The sequence below is a fragment of the Dendrobates tinctorius genome, unplaced genomic scaffold (genome assembly GCF_039654945.1).
Source record: "Dendrobates tinctorius isolate UK_male_01 unplaced genomic scaffold, ASM3965494v1 ptg000383l, whole genome shotgun sequence".
In the NCBI taxonomy this organism is placed as follows: Eukaryota; Metazoa; Chordata; class Amphibia; order Anura; family Dendrobatidae; genus Dendrobates; species Dendrobates tinctorius.
Window position 1 is genome coordinate 2,810,275 of NW_027362049.1, and position 16,022 is coordinate 2,826,296.

The window sequence follows — 16,022 nt, forward strand, 5'->3', positions numbered from 1 at the left end:
GTGCTTTATCAAAATGCTCTATCTTGGTCTCATCTGTCTACAAGACTCTTTCCCAGAAAGAGATTTAAGCCCCCGTTACACACTGCGATATCGCTAGCAATATCGCTGTAAAGTCACCGATTTTGTGACGTTGCAGCGATATTGCTAGCGATATCGCTGCATGTGATACTTACCTCCGACCGGCTCCCCCGCTGGTTATCGCTGATCGCGCGAGAAGCTGCTGGACCATTCCTCGTCGGCCACTTCCTGCGGCACTTCCTGTGGCGCCGACGAGCGACGCGTGGAGCCGGGCGGGAGGACGCAGGATCGCCGCGTCTGACAGGTAAGTAGCGATCCCCGTCCCCAGCGATGTCGCTGGTGAGATCTGCCTGTGTGGCAGCTCACTAGCGACCACCTAGCGATGCACCAGCGATCCTGACCGCGTCATATCGCTGGTCATGATCGCTGGTGCATCGCTAGGTGTAACGGTACCCTAACTCGCGTACATTTTTGCAAACTGTACTTAAGCTTTTTATGTCTGTGTCAACAGGGGGGTCTCATGCTACAGAATTTCATTTCATTCAAATGTCGACGGATAGATTGCGTTGATAATAAATGCACCTTGAGCCTGCAGGACAGCTTGAATTTCTTTGTAACTTGATTGGGGCTGCTTATCCACCATCCAGACTATCCTGCATTGCAACCTTTCATCAAATTTTCTCTGCCGTCCATATTCAGGGTGATTAGATATAGTGCCATGGGTTGTAAACTTCTTGATTATGTTGCCACCGTGGATAAAAGACCATAAAGATCTCTGGATGTAGACCTTTAACTTTGAGAGTGTTGATTTATTTCAACAATTTTGGTTCTCAAGTCCTTAGACAGTTCTCTTCTCCTCTTTCTGTTCTCCATGCTTAGTATGACACACACAATGCAAAGCTTGAGTCAACGTCTCCCCTTATTATCTGGTTTCAGATGTGATTTTTCATATTGCCCACATCTGCTACTTGACACAGGTGAGTTTTAACGAGCATCACATGCTTGAAACTTGAGTTGTTTACCAACATTTTTGGAAAGGTGCCAATAATTGAGTTTGGGGCTTTGTTTGAAATTATGTCCAATTTATCTTCTTTTAATCCTGTTTGGGTTTTTTTTTGTGTTGTTCCAATACAAACAGGAAGTAAGCATGTATAACAAAACGTGTAATTGCAATAATTTTCTGGGAAAAATACTTACTTTTATGGAACAATTTCATGGCTTCCAACACTTTCGGCCTTGACTGTATAAACATTTAAATTTACAATTGAGGCAGTGTTTTAGCATAGTAACAGCCATAGCGTCTAGATTGTGACCTGTATAAGAATAACTGTAGAGGCAACGTAGATCGCAGCAAATGGCCGATAAACCGGTAAGGGTATGTTTTGATGGAGGCTACTGCCTGCCATCTTCGTGCCTAAAAGAATACTTCTCAGTTGATGTATTCCACTGTGTAATATGAGCAATCAGTCCCCTTCAAGCTCAAGTCTCAGAGTAGAACCAAAGATTAAAAAATAAGTTTTTAAAAATAAATAACTGTGCAATTCCCCCCCAAAAAAATGTCCCCTTAATAATAAATATATTTTTATTTTGTGAAAAAAGTATGCTAATTACGTTATTTTACCTGTAGAATTAATGAATTTCTTAAAAACAAAACCCAATGGCAAAATTGTTGTCTTTCCCTCTTTCGGTGTCACAAAGGATGCGATAAAAGGTGGTCAAAGTCACATGAAGCCCAATAAAAAAAAAATCAACTCGTCCCACAAAAAAACAAACCCTGAACTGCTCTGTTCTCAGAACAAAAAAATAATATTCATTGCTCTCATGAAATAAAAGCATAGGAAAAAGGAAAAAAAAAAATTTTTTTTAGAAAAATGTTTTCATTATGCAATAGAAAAGAAACTGTAAAAGTGTGATCACTCCTTAATTGTGCTCAGCTGCAGAATAAATTTAACATACCATTTATACTGTGTCAAAATCTAAAAAAAACCCAAAAAGTTGCTGTATTTTTTTTTTTCCGCATCCCCCCCGCCTACCGAAAAAAAAAATTAAAAAATCTAATCAATAAATTATAGGTACTCCAAAATGGCTCCATCGTAAAATACAACTCATGCAAACGAAAAAAGCCTTTACATGGCTATATTGACTGAATAAATTAAATAAATGTTACAGCTTTTGGAATATGACATTGAAAATAAAAAAATAAATTAGGATCTGGAAGGTGTAAAATATGTAATTACAAAAAAACGTAGTTCTAGATTTGACCCAATGGACTTTTAGTGTTGTACACAGACTGTGTAGGGTTTGTGTGTGGCTCTTATAGTTTCTTGCCTTTAGTGAAAAGCGGTAAGGTAAAAAGTTGGTAGCTGTTAGAACTTTCATCCTTTGCCCATTTGTTGTGGATGTGATAGGAGCCAGTGTAGCGCTGCCATGCAGGCTGCAGGGGTCACTGTTTCACTTTCCAGAGAAGGTCTAAAGCTGGCTTACATAGACATCTCCATGAAGAGAATGACAACATAGGCTTTCAGCTAGATCCCGAACAGAACAGGCAGCAAAACAATATAATTATAGCGGTGTCTATAATGAAGCTATAAAAGCACCAAACTGTGCAAACTCTGAAACACTATATCATAAAAGGGTTCCTGTGCCTTTTAATTTAGCGGATGAGCAAGGCTCTGTGTCATGGTGTGACTGCACATGTCAGTGTTGCATCCCTTCTTGTCTTCCAGTAAAGCCCTGGCCATCTTCTGCAGCTTTCTCCTGGGCTTCGGGGATAGCTGTTTCAATACCCAGCTCCTCAGCATCTTGGGGACCTTATATGCAGATGACAGTGCACCTGCTTTTGCAATCTTCAGATTTGTACAGGTAAAAAAATCTACAAGAGTTAGTACATGTACATCTTTTAATTTGTTACGTCGCCCTTGCCTGATCTAAGATTTTACATGTACGGTAGAAAAATCATGAATCTTTAAAGTGGACCTATTGCCTGCATTCTTTCCTCCAAACCAGTCATAGTGTCACGTACTTGCATGCATCCACGCAGCTCCCAATCCATCCCATAACGCATATGGAAATGATGGGAGACGTGGTCACTGAGCATTCCAGGACCAGTAAGAGTTTACTGTGTTTGAGACTTGCATGCAATTCTGGTTGGTTGACCTAAGAATGTACCCAACTGACTGAATCTGGCATGTCATTCAGTGGGCTGGAGGGACGCATGAAACGCTCATGAATATGCTGGATGACTCTTGGTACCAGCAGGCGTACCTCAGGTACGCACAAATATTGTGCTTTGTTAGGTGGTGAGGTCATTAGTGCGGGCTAACTTGTATTCCCGCATGTAGATTGCAGCCGGAGAGAAAAAAGGTGCAAGGTTTCCTTTTAGAAAGTCCACTAGAATTTATCTGATATTCAATATTATGCAGAAATACTCTCTACACATAACTTAGGTTTTGATCTCAGTCTTATTTTTCCTTACCAGCCAAGACCTAAACCAACATTAAATCCTAGATCACCTGGGTTTTTCTTTAGCTCCTGGTTCGGCAGGGCTAACTGTAGGACTTTGGAAAACAAGTGATGTATGTTCATCTCATCATTAGCCTCACTGATGAAACCTAATGGGTTGTCTGTGACATTTGTTGTCCAACCCTCAATGTTCTCATTGGCATGTTCAAGACAAAAAAGTAAGCAGATACCTTGAAATGGTTGAACATCTGCCTTTTATCGATCTGTAGTCTTAGCGAGTCTGTCACCAGCTTTATGCTGCCCCATCTGAGAAAAGCAAAGAGTAGGGACAGAGATTTCTGATGCTGGCAGTGTGTCACTCACTCTAGTTTTTGCTGAACTTTTCATAAAACATGTTTTTTTTTTTCTGCTGCAGCTTGGCTAGTCTTCTCAATGATGTGCTACTGCTATGTAGTCATCAATATTATTACCATTCCCCCCACCCCCTACTAATGACTGACAACTTACCTCCTATACATTGTGTAGTAAGGATGCTGTCAATCAGTGGTGTGTGGGGTGCACACAGCTTGTCAGTGAGAAGACTAGCAGATTAAAATGGTGATATAAAAACTACAGCAAGGAGCCCAGTAAATGATACACTGCTAAATGGGCCTGAAAATGAATCTGTCAGCAGGGGATTTCTATGTAACCTGAGAGCAGCATAATGTGGGGTCAGAGAGCCCGATTCCAGCTATGTATTACTAGCTCAGCAGCTTGCTGTACTTCCAATAGAATCAGTCTTTTATCAGCAGGAGATTATGACTGCACCACTACGAGCTGCGTGTAAATCAGTCCAGCTATTCTGTGTAACCACGCCCTCACCACTGTTTCCACCACTGGTAGTTTGCTGACAAAGTCCAGTGTACACAGAAATCTGCCAATCAGGGGTGTGGGTGGAGCTATACAGCACTCCACATTGTGAGCACTGCTACATCTAGAGCACAGAAAATGGAGATTTTGTCAAAACTGCACCAAGCAGTTGAGTAAGTGATACGTTGCTGGAATGTGGCTCTCAGCCCCTACATCATGCTGCTCTAAACACATAAAACCTGCTCACAGATTCCCTTTAAGACAGCCAGCAAAAAGATTCCCCTTGCTAACCCCTCCTCTGCATTATTTGTTAAAGAGGACATGTTTTTGATTATTGAAATGTGATATTAGAACATTTTTACAGTGTCAGTCTTATAATGGCGCAACCAGCTGCAGGATGCATGCCAGTCTTATAATGGCGCAACCAGCTGCAGCTTGGCTAGTCTTCTCAATGATGTGCTACTGCTATGTAGTCATCAATATTATTACCATTCCCCCCACCCCCACCCCCCTTATTCCCAGTGCCTTCTGGGATAAGTGAAGAGTCTCCGCGAGCTCAACGATCACTGGGTTTTGGCCGTTGCAGCTGAAAAGAGGAAATCGGAAAACCAGGGGAAGAGTCTTGAGGAGATCATTTGCATATTCCCAGTGCCTTCTGGGATAAGTGAAGAGTCTCCGCGAGCTCAACGATCACTGGGTTTTGGCCGTTGCAGCTGAAAAGAGGAAATCGGAAAACCAGGGGAAGAGTCTTGAGGAGATCATTTGCATATTCCCAGTGCCTTCTGGGATAAGTGAAGAGTCTCCGCGAGCTCAACGATCACTGGGTTTTGGCCGTTGCAGCTGAAAAGAGGAAATCGGAAAACCAGGGGAAGAGTCTTGAGGAGATCATTTGCGGAAAAACCGCGCGCCTGTCGGCGCGCGAAATTTGGCTCGTCTTTCATCGTTTTTAAGAAATCTCAAGATGGAAGAGGCCAGGAGCCATTTGGTGAGCTGCATTTCTTGCTACATGTTCACAGATTTACCAGTGGAAAAGCCAAACTTCCCATGCCACAAATGCAAGCTTGTGTCCCTGTTGGAGGAAAAGTTGCAAAATCTCGAAGAGAGGTTAGCTACGTTGAAGATCATTAAGGAAGGTGAAGAGTTCTTGGACAGAGCAGAATTATCTCTTCATGTTACAGAAAGAGAAGAAATTCGAAGTGCACCTGAAGAAACAGAGGAATGGAGACATGTGACCCAGAGAAGCAGGAGGATCAGGAGGCAGTCAGCACCCATACTGCTCAGAAACCAGTACCAGGCTCTCACGCAGGAAAACGATGAAGAAATACATCAGGATAAGACTTTGCCAACAAACAGCAACCTTGTACGCCTTCAGAGTCCTCCTGGATGGAGAAAGAAAAATGTTGTGAAGAAGAAACGGAGAGTGGTGGTCATGGGGGATTCCCTGCTGAGAGGAACAGAGGCCGCTATCTGCAGACTGGATATAACTACAAGAGAAATGTGCTGTCTTCCAGGTGCAAAAATTAAAGATGTGTCTGACAGGATATCAGGACTCTTCAGACCTACAGATGACTACCCATTCCTGCTACTACATGTGGGGACAAATGACACCGCAAGAAACGACCTGGAAACCATCTGCAGAGACTTTGAAGACTTAGGCAAGAAAGTGAAAGAACTGGGAGCGCAGGTGGTCTTCTCTTCCATCCTTCCAGTGGATGGCCATGGAACAAGGAGGTGGAATAAGATTCTGCAGGTGAACAACTGGCTACGTCGATGGTGCCGTCAGCAACGATTTGGATTTCTGGATCACGGAGTGAACTACTTATACGATGGACTACTTGCTAGAGATGGGGTGCACCTTACGAAGACTGGAAAGCATGTATTTGGAAGTCGCCTTGCTACACTTGTAAGGAGAGCTTTAAACTAGAACAACATGGGAAGGGAAGCAAAAGACCAGAAAAAGCCATACACCTGACAAATGCTATTGAGAACTCTGCTATTAGAAGTGGAAAGGAAGAACAAAGACGAAAGAATCTAATTAATAAAAATATTGGAGAAAGAGAAACCAATCACAAACTAAAATGTTTCTATACTAATGCACAAAGCATGGGCAACAAACAAGGAGAATTGGAACTACTAACACAGGAAAAGAAATATGATGTAATTGGAATCACTGAAACTTGGTGGGACAATACACATGATTGGAATACAAGACTAGAAGGATACAACTTATTTGCAAGAAACAGACTTGATAAACGAGGAGGGGGTGTCGCATTGTATGTTCGAAACGCGTATATCTGCACAGAGATTGAAGCTTCAGAGACTGGGAGTTCTGTGGAAACTGTTTGGGTAAGAATACAAGGACAGAACAATGGAAAGGACACCATTGTAGGCATTTACTACAGGCCGCCTGTGCAAGCCGAAGATATAGATGAACTCTTTATGCATCAGATGGCCAAGTTCTCCAAAAAATATGACATAGTTGTCATGGGAGATTTCAACTATCCAGACATTTGTTGGGAATCTCTCTCAGGCAAAACTAACAGGTCAAGGAAATTCTTATCCTCTCTTGCTGACAACTTTATCTTCCAAAAGGTAAGGGAGAAAACAAGGGGAACTGCTACCTTGGATCTAATCCTTATAAACAGGGAGGAAATGGTTGAGGAGGTAAAAGTGGCTGGGACCCTAGGAGGTAGCGACCATGCTATTTTAGAATTTTGGATAACTAGAGGTGGAAGACCTGTGAAGACTCAGATGTCAAGGTTAGATTTCAGAAAGGCAGATTTTAAGGGATTCAGAAAGAGAATTGGAGGGATCCAATGGCTGGATATCCTTAAAGACAAAAATGTCCAGGAAGGATGGGAAATCTTGAAAAATGAAATTCTCAAAGCACAGTTGTTAACAATTCCGAAAAGAGGGAAGACTAGGAAGCATTTAAGGAAACCAGGATGGATGAACACAGAACTTAAGCACATGCTAAAAAGGAAGAAAAAAATGTTTATAAAATGGAAAGAGGGAGGCATATCTAAAGAAGAATATAATGCTGTCTGCAGAACCTGCAGGGCACAAATCAGATTAGCTAAAGCTGAAAATGAACTGAGGCTTGCAAGAGATGTCAAAAGCAATAATAAAGGATTTTGGGGATATGTCAAAAGTAAAAGAAAAGTCAAAGATGCTATAGGATTTTTACAGGATGAAAATGATGAAATGGTAAGACAGGATGTTGAGAAGGCTGAACTTTTAAATTCCTATTTTGCATCTGTTTTCTCTCAGAAAGGAAATGCAACATCAACTGTTATTCACTGTCCTATTAAGGGAATAGAAGAATCCAGGATATCTATAAACAGAAAGATAGTGAGGAAACACTTAGCTAACCTAAATGAATTCAAGTCTCCAGGTCCAGATGAATTACACCCCAGAGTACTGAAGGAGATAGCAGAAGAAATTTTTGAACCCCTCTCCATAATCTTTGAAAATTCTTGGAGAACAGGAGAAGTGCCAGAAGACTGGAGAAGAGCAAATGTTGTTCCTATCTTCAAAAAGGGGAAGAAGGTGGACCCAGGCGAGTGAGTCTGACTTCTATACCAGGAAAGATCTTTGAACAAATTATTAAACAACATGTATGTCAATACCTGGATAAGAATGAAGTGATTAAACAGAGTCAGCATGGGTTTCTAACTAATAAGTCATGTCAGACTATCTTAATTTCCTTCTATGACGGTATCACTGATTGGGTGGATCAAGGAAATGCTGTAGATATAGTATATCTTGACTTCAGCAAAGCATTTGACAAAGTCTCTCATACAATCCTTATTGACAAAATGACTAAGTATGGAATGGACAAGGCAACTGTTAGGTGGATTCATAACTGGCTTAGTGATCGGACCCAAAGAGTGGTCGTAAATGGCTGCACATCCAGTTGGAAGAATGTCTCAAGTGGGGTACCACAGGGCTCTGTCCTGGGCCCTGTATTGTTCAACATCTTTATCAATGATTTAGATGAAGGAATTGAGGGTAAACTGATTAAATTTGCTGATGACACAAAGCTAGGAGGGATAGCTAATACTAGAGAAGAGAGAGAGAGGATTCAAAAAGATTTAAATAAACTGGAGAAGTGGGCAGCAACTAACAGAATGGTTTTTAACAGGGAGAAATGCAAAGTACTACATCTGGGCAATAAAAATGAAAAAAGCATATATAGAATGGGAGGAATAGGGCTAAGTGACAGCACATGTGAAAAAGACTTGGGTATACTAATAGATCACAGACTGAATATGAGTCAACAGTGTGATGCAGCAGCAAAAAAGGCAAATGCAATTCTAGGATGTATTAACAGAAGCATACAGTCTAGATCATGTGAAGTCATTATTTCCCTCTACTCCTCTTTGGTCAGACCTCATCTGGAATATTGTGTCCAGTTTTGGGCACCACATTTTAAAAAAGACATCAACAAACTGGAGCAAGTTCAGAAAAGAGCGACCAGAATGGTGACCGGTCTGCAAACCCTGTCTTATGAGGAAAGGTTGCAGGATTTGGGAATGTTTAGTTTGCAAAAGAGAAGACTGAGAGGAGACTTAATAGCTGTCTACAAATATCTAAAGGGCTGTCACATTGTAGAAGGATCAACTTTATTCTCATTTGCACAAGGAAAGACTAGAAGCAATGGGATGAAACTGAATGGGAAGAGACACAGATTAGATATTAGAAAAAACTTTTTGACAGAGTGATCAATGAGTGGAACAGGCTGCCACGAGAAGTGGTGAGTTCTCCTTCAATGGAAGTCTTCAAACAGAGGCTGGACAGACATCTGACTGGGATGATTTAGCGAATCCTGCTTTGAGCAGGGGGTTGGACCAGATGGCCCAGGAGGTCCCTTCCAACTCTACGATTCTATGATTCTATGATTCAGTCTTATAATGGCGCTATCAGCTGCAGGATGCATGCCAGTCTTATAATGATGCTATCAGCTGCAGGATGCATGCCAGTCTTATAATGGCGCTATCAGCTGCAGGATGCATGCCAGTCTTATAATGATGCTATCAGCTGCAGGATGCATGCCAGTCTTATAATGATGCTATCAGCTGCAGGATGCTTGCCAGTCTTATAATGGCGCTATCAGCTGCAGGATGCATGCCAGTCTTATAATGGCGCTACCAGCTGCAGGATGCATGCCGGTCTTATAATGGCGGTACCAGCTGCAGGATGCATGCCGGTCTTATAATGGCGCTATCAGCTGCAGGATGCATGCCAGTCTTATAATGGCGCTATCAGCTGCAGGATGCATGCCAGTCTTATAATGGCGCTATCAGCTGCAGGATGCATGCCAGTCTTATAATGGCGCTATCAGCTGCAGGATGCATGCCGGTCTTATAATGGCACTATCAGCTGCAGGATGCATGCCGGTCTTATAATGGCGCTATCAGCTGCAGGATGCATGCCGGTCTTATAATGGCGCTATCAGCTGCAGGATGCATGCCGGTCTTATAATGGCGCTATCAGCTGCAGGATGCATGCCGGTCTTATAATGGCGCTACCAGCTGCAGGATGCATGCCAGTCTTATAATGGCGCTATCAGCTGCAGGATGCATGCCAGTCTTATAATGGCGCTATCAGCTGCAGGATGCATGTCGGTCTTATAATGGCGCTACCAGCTGCAGGATGCATGTCGGTCTTATAATGGCGCTATCAGCTGCAGGATGCATGTCGGTCTTATAATGGCGCTACCAGCTGCAGGATGCATGTCGGTCTTATAATGGCGCTACCAGCTGCAGGATGCATGCCAGTCTTAGGGTGGTTTCACATTAGCGCTTTTTAAGCGCACGCACGGCCGGGGGTAGCTCCGCCCCCGAGCCGACTCTCTGCCCGGCGTGCCCGCCCCTTGCTTGTAGCGCCGCCTCCTAGCGCACAGCGGCGTCTGCGATCGGCGCACCCTATCTTTAGCATAGGGTGCGCAGATCGTGCGCAGGCCGTGCGCTAGTTGCGCTTTGACCTGCGCTGCTCACTTTTGACGGTGCGCCGTGCGCGCCAAAATCCGAAAAGTTTGATTTTGGCGCGCACGGCGCACCGTCAAAAGTGCGCAGCGCAGGTCAAAGCGCAACTAGCGCACGGCCTGCGCACGATCTGCGCACCCTATGCTAAAGATAGGGTGCGCCGATCGCAGGCGCCGCTGTGCGCTAGGAGGCGGCGCTACAAGCAAGGGGCGGGCACGCCAGGCAGAGAGCCGGCTCGGGGGCAGAGCTACCCCCGACCGTGCGTGCGCTTAAAAAGCGCTAATGTGAAACCACCCTTATAATGTCGCTATCAGCTGCAGGATGCATGCCAGTTTTATAATGTCACTATCAGCTGCAGGATGCATGCCAGTCTTATAATGTCGCTATCAGCTGCATGATGCATGCCAGTCTTATAATGGCGATATGAGCTGCAGGATGCATGCCAGTTTTATAATGTAGCTATCAGCTGCAGGATGCATGCCTGTCTTACAATGACGCTATCAGCTGCAGGATGCATGCCGGTCTTATAATGGCGCTACCAGCTGCAGGATGCATGCCGGTCTTATAATGTCGCTACCAGCTGCAGGATGCATGCCGGTCTTTAATGGCGCTATCAGCTGCAGGATGCATACCAGCCTTATGGCGCTATCAGCTGCAGGATGCATGCCAGTCTTATAATGGCGGTACCAGCTGCAGGGTGCATACCGGTCTTATAATGTCGCTATCAGCTGCAGGATGCATGCCTGGCTTATAATGGCGCTGTCAGCTGCAGGATGCATGCCAGTCTTATAATGGCGCTATCAGCTGCAGGATGCATGTCGGTCTTATAATGGCGCTACCAGCTGCAGGATTGCTTGCCAGTCTTATAATGGTGCTATATGCTGCAGGAGTTAATAGTATGCCAGGGGATGGACTGTATCAGGCTGGTATATAAGCAGACCTTCCAGCATACTTCATTATGGACTTAGTAATCAGGATGTTGCTCTTTAATTCTGATCATCATGTATCTGCTAAGGATTTTTTGCTGCAGAGTGCTCGTATTTATAGACTCTTTAAGTGATTCATGACAAAACAGATGCCTTTTAACAAACCGTGTGTATAATCTGCTCTTCTCTCCCTCTCTTCAGTCCATCTGCGCAGCTGTCGCCTTCTTCTACAGTAACTACCTCCTCCTGCAGTGGCAGCTGTTAATCATGGTGATATTTGGATTCTTTGGCACCATCTCCTTCTTCATTGTAGAATGGGGAGTGGTCAGTTTAGATGCTCAAGAGACTCGCTATGGCAGCATTTGATGATGCCAACCCTTTTCTACAGCTGCTGGTATCACAAGGTGCCAAGACCAATATCCATCTGGTACCAGAGGTTAAGAAAGGAACAATGAGATCTGCGCTGGCCGCAGGGCATTCCTCAGTTCCCGTTCGTGTTCATCGTGAAATTTGAGACAACTTGACCACAATGCACTCTCCCAAAGGACCTTTGGGGCTAAAGCCCCATGGCAGTGCTTGCTAGACATTGCCAGAACAATAGCTGCTAAATTCGTCGGCCTGCAGTCCTCTGGGCTCATTACCATTGCATGACAATTACAGAATCTGGAAGGTTCACTAGACATCCTGATTACAATTCTCTGGCCGCTGAATGCAGTTCACTTCTTCACACACTCCCAGCCCTTTATGTTGTGAAATCTTACATTTTAAATATTTTTTTTTTTTCTTTTTTTTTTTTTAGTTTTTAAGAATACAAATGGCTTTTTTTTTTTTACTAAGTGAATTATTTTACAGGGTCTATAATTTACTTGTGAAAAATGTCAAATACTGTGCACAGAAAAAATTGCTGTTTTTACATTTGTGTTGGTGCCAAATACACTCCAGCCTGAGGCATTTATTGCTTTCACTTGTCCAAGCTTACAAATATCTCGTGGGGTGAAGCTATGTAGGGTGCAGACATAGCGGTCTCATCCAAACTCACTGGCTTTATAGGCCTTCTGTCATAAAGAGACACCATATTGAAGATGGCAGGTGGTGATCGCTGTTACAGGGTAGTGCGCCCTAGAGCTTCACGTTACATTAAGCTATATCTAGACCGAACTGTGCCCCTGTGCAGTACCAGTACTTGGGCCCTTTACAATACAATAGCTCATCATAATGAAAATTTTCACCTGCATTGCAGGTGGAAATTTGCCCCCTTACGTCTTGGTCCCCTGTGCGACTGCACAGGTTGCACAGATGATATAATTTAGATCAGCGCTGGACATATCTGTTGACTTATACATCAGTTATTCTCCCCAGAATCTGCTATGAGTGAACCGAATGTTTAGCTACTTCGTAGAAGTGGATGTGTAAGGATTAGTGAGGAACGAACATAAGGTGCTAACCGAGTGTCTTTGGCCTGCTCAAATAATGTGTTCGAGTGTCTACGCCTGCATGTCTCGCAACTGTTTGACAGTCGTTACACATGCAGGGTTTACATGTTTGTTAGGCAGTCCCTGCATGTACTGCGGCTGTCAAACAGTCTCGAGAAATGCAAGTGTGGGGAATGGAACATATTGTTCAAGCACACCAAAGGCACTCAGTTAGCACTAGTAAAGATCTAAATGGATTGGCATTCTTTCTTATGTAAATATTCCTTAACCCCTTCCTGATTTAGGATGGAATAAGTCCCAATATATTGAGCGGGCTCGGGAGCTGAGCCTGCTCCATACCCAGCAGTTCCCACCTGTGTAACAACCAGAATCTACCAGAGCTTGCGCTGATCACTGTTCTTTAACCGATTAACCTTTTGAATGCAACTGTCAATCACCAACAGCAGCATTTAAAGGGAATCTGTCACCCCATTTTTGCCCCATAAGCTGCGGCCACCGCCATCAGGGGTTTATCTACAGCATTCTGCAGTGCTGTAGATAAGCCCCCAATGAAACCTGAAAGATAAGAAAAACAAGTTAGATTATACTCACCGGGGAGCGCGGTCGGGTGCGGTGGGTGTCGCGGTCTGGCGCCTCCCATCTTCATACGATGTCCTCCTTGCTTCTCCTTCGGCTCCTGCGCACGTGTACTTTTTCTGCCCTGTTGAGGGCAGAGTAAAGTACTGCAGTGCGCAGGCGCCAGGAAAGGTCAGAGAGGTCCAGCTCAAGACAGGACGGTGACACCCATCGGACCGGACCGAACGTCGGGGTGAGTATAATGTAACTCTTTTTTTCTTACAGTATCTTTCAGATTACTTTGGGGGCTTATCTACAGCATTACAGAATGCTATAGATAAGCCCCTGATGGCGGTGGCAGCAGCTGATAGGGCTAAAATGGAGTGACAGATCCCCTTTAAATTATATGATTGGCGGTGCATGCGAGCTCCCATCTGCCTCCTGCAATGTGATTTGAAGAGTGCGGATGGGTTATCATGGCAGCTGCTGTTTAAGGCCCTTGTCACCGTTCTCTTTTTACTCATGTGAAGCAAAGTCATTTTCTCTATATACTAGGCTCAAATGATCGCAGGTTCAAGTCTCCTAAGTAGAATAAAAAATAAAGTGAAAAAATACATTTTTAAAAGTATTTGAAATTCACACTATTCTATTAAAATAAAGAAATAAAAAAAAAAATCCAGAGTTCTCTTTTGACTGTCTCACCTCCCTAAAAAATTGCAATAAAAAGCCATCAAGCAGTCATGTGTACCACAAATTGGCATCAATAACAACATCAGCTCATCACACAAAAAACAAGTCTTCACACAGCTCTGACAGTGATTAAAATATATATTTTTTAATTTAAATTTCTGATTTTTTTTTCTACCACTTAAAGAAAAAAATAGAAAAAAAACACTATTTAAATCTGATGTTGATGTAATGACCTGGAAAATCATGTTGCTCGGTTGTTTTTGCCCCATGGTAAATATTTTTCAGTACATTTGGTAAAGTTGACACAGTCACTCAAAGCTAGATCTTATCACACAAAAATAAAAGGGAAAAAAAGTTATGGAAATTTTTTTAAAAAGTTATGTTTATTTGGGGAAGTAAAAAAAGAAAAAAAAATGCAAGCTTAAAAATGGTCTTCAAGAAGACGTTAAAAGAACACTCCACAAAGAGCAACATGTTAATGTGTTATGACTAATGCAGGACTTGAGGGACCCAAGGAAGGGAAGGGGAGAAGGTTGTTGATTTCAAGAATACCAAAAATAAGTCACGCGTCTCAGGCCCTGCAGTAGGAATAACCAATCATGTCACTTTTCCCAGGACTACGCCTTGGCTTTTGACAAAGTACTGTATTGATGTAGTGTCCACATATTCAGCCTTTTGTGTCCACTCAGGTCTTTTTAAACTGCTGGTGCTTGTTTTGTCTCCTTCGATGTATTGGGACACAGTCCATGTTTCCACTGTTAAGCACAGTTGAGCTGTGTGCGATTCTTGACTCAAATAGCCAATGACATGGTTCACGCAAGTTGGCGTAGTGGTAAAAAGCTTCATGATGCCCTGTAGGCTCCCTGAGTCATGTGACAATTGTTTCACTCTCGTCCTTATTGCTTGCTGGAGGTGCTTCTTTTGAAAGCCGTATCGGATCCATATCACTGCTTATCTCCTATCTGTGCCATGGGCAAAATACAGAAAACAGCTTAACACCTGAGGAGATCAATCTTGTCTTTCTTGAAGCCATCATCTCTAGGATGTGACAGGGAATATAAGACTTGGTAAAAGCTGTTGAAACCATGTACATGAGTATTCTGTATGAAATACAATTCCTGTCTGACATCTTTATCATGATTAGAATAATTAAAACCTATTTTTATTTACTCGGAAGTAAACTATTGTCTTATGTAACCTCTCCGCGGAGATCATTTACTCGGCACAGTAAGGCGCACACTTCACCACGACAACAACAGCAGGTAATTAAAATTTTAAGAGTCCTTAACAAAATGAAAATAAAGATAATTGACATCAGATTTACTGTAGTGGAAGAATTTTTCAGGTTTACGCGTAACACAATGGCTGACTTTGAGGATATTGAGCTTGCGAGTTACTTTTTTTCTGACTCTGGCACGGTGAGTATTCTGTTGGCATTATTTGCGAATATATGTTTAGTCAAGGACTGTGTATCATGATGGTACATCATCCATCAATGATGTCAGTATTTTGTGATAGTACCAAGTGGGACAACTGCAGTGAATTTCATAGTCCCGTTCCTAATTTACCTATTGCCAAAACCTTAACCCCTTAGTAACAGAGCCAAATTTTTAAAATCTGACCAATGTCAATTTATCTGGAAATTACTCTCGAACGCTTCAACAAATCCCAGTGATTCTAAGATTGTTTTTTCATGGAACATTATTCTCTATGGTAATGGTAAATTTAGGTTGATATGTTTTGTTTTTAGTTATAAAAAATATCAGAAATTTGAGAAAAATGTTAGCAATTTTCAAACTTTGATTATCCCTTTAATCCAGATAGTCATACCACAGCAAAACATTAATAAATAACATTCCCCACATGTCTGCTTTACATCAGCACCATTTCTAAAATGTTATTTTATTAGCCTTTTAGGAGGTTTAAAAATGTAGCAGTCATTTTTCATTTTTTCAAGGAAATTTACAAAATTTGTTTTTTTAAGAGAGCTATCCATGTTTGAGGTGACTTTGAGGGTCATATGTATTGGAAAACCCCAAAAGTGATACCATTTTAAAAACAGCACCTCCTGACATATTGAAAACTGCAGTCAGGTAGTTTAT

At 42.7% G+C, this 16,022-nt stretch overlaps 1 protein-coding gene across 3 annotated transcripts in view; it reads left to right on the plus strand.

Moving 5' to 3' along the window:
- MFSD11 (major facilitator superfamily domain containing 11) overlaps positions 1-15,089 on the plus strand; it is an 88,463-nt gene extending 73,374 nt beyond the window's left edge. For all 3 annotated transcript variants that reach the window (XM_073563187.1, XM_073563186.1, XM_073563188.1), the window contains exons 13-14: positions 2,745-2,880; positions 11,444-15,089. In XM_073563187.1, coding sequence (XP_073419288.1) covers positions 2,745-2,880; positions 11,444-11,608 — 301 coding nt within the window. In that variant the 3' untranslated portion in view covers positions 11,609-15,089. The remainder of the gene's footprint in view (positions 1-2,744; positions 2,881-11,443) is intronic.
- The last annotated feature ends 933 nt before the right edge of the window (positions 15,090-16,022 follow it).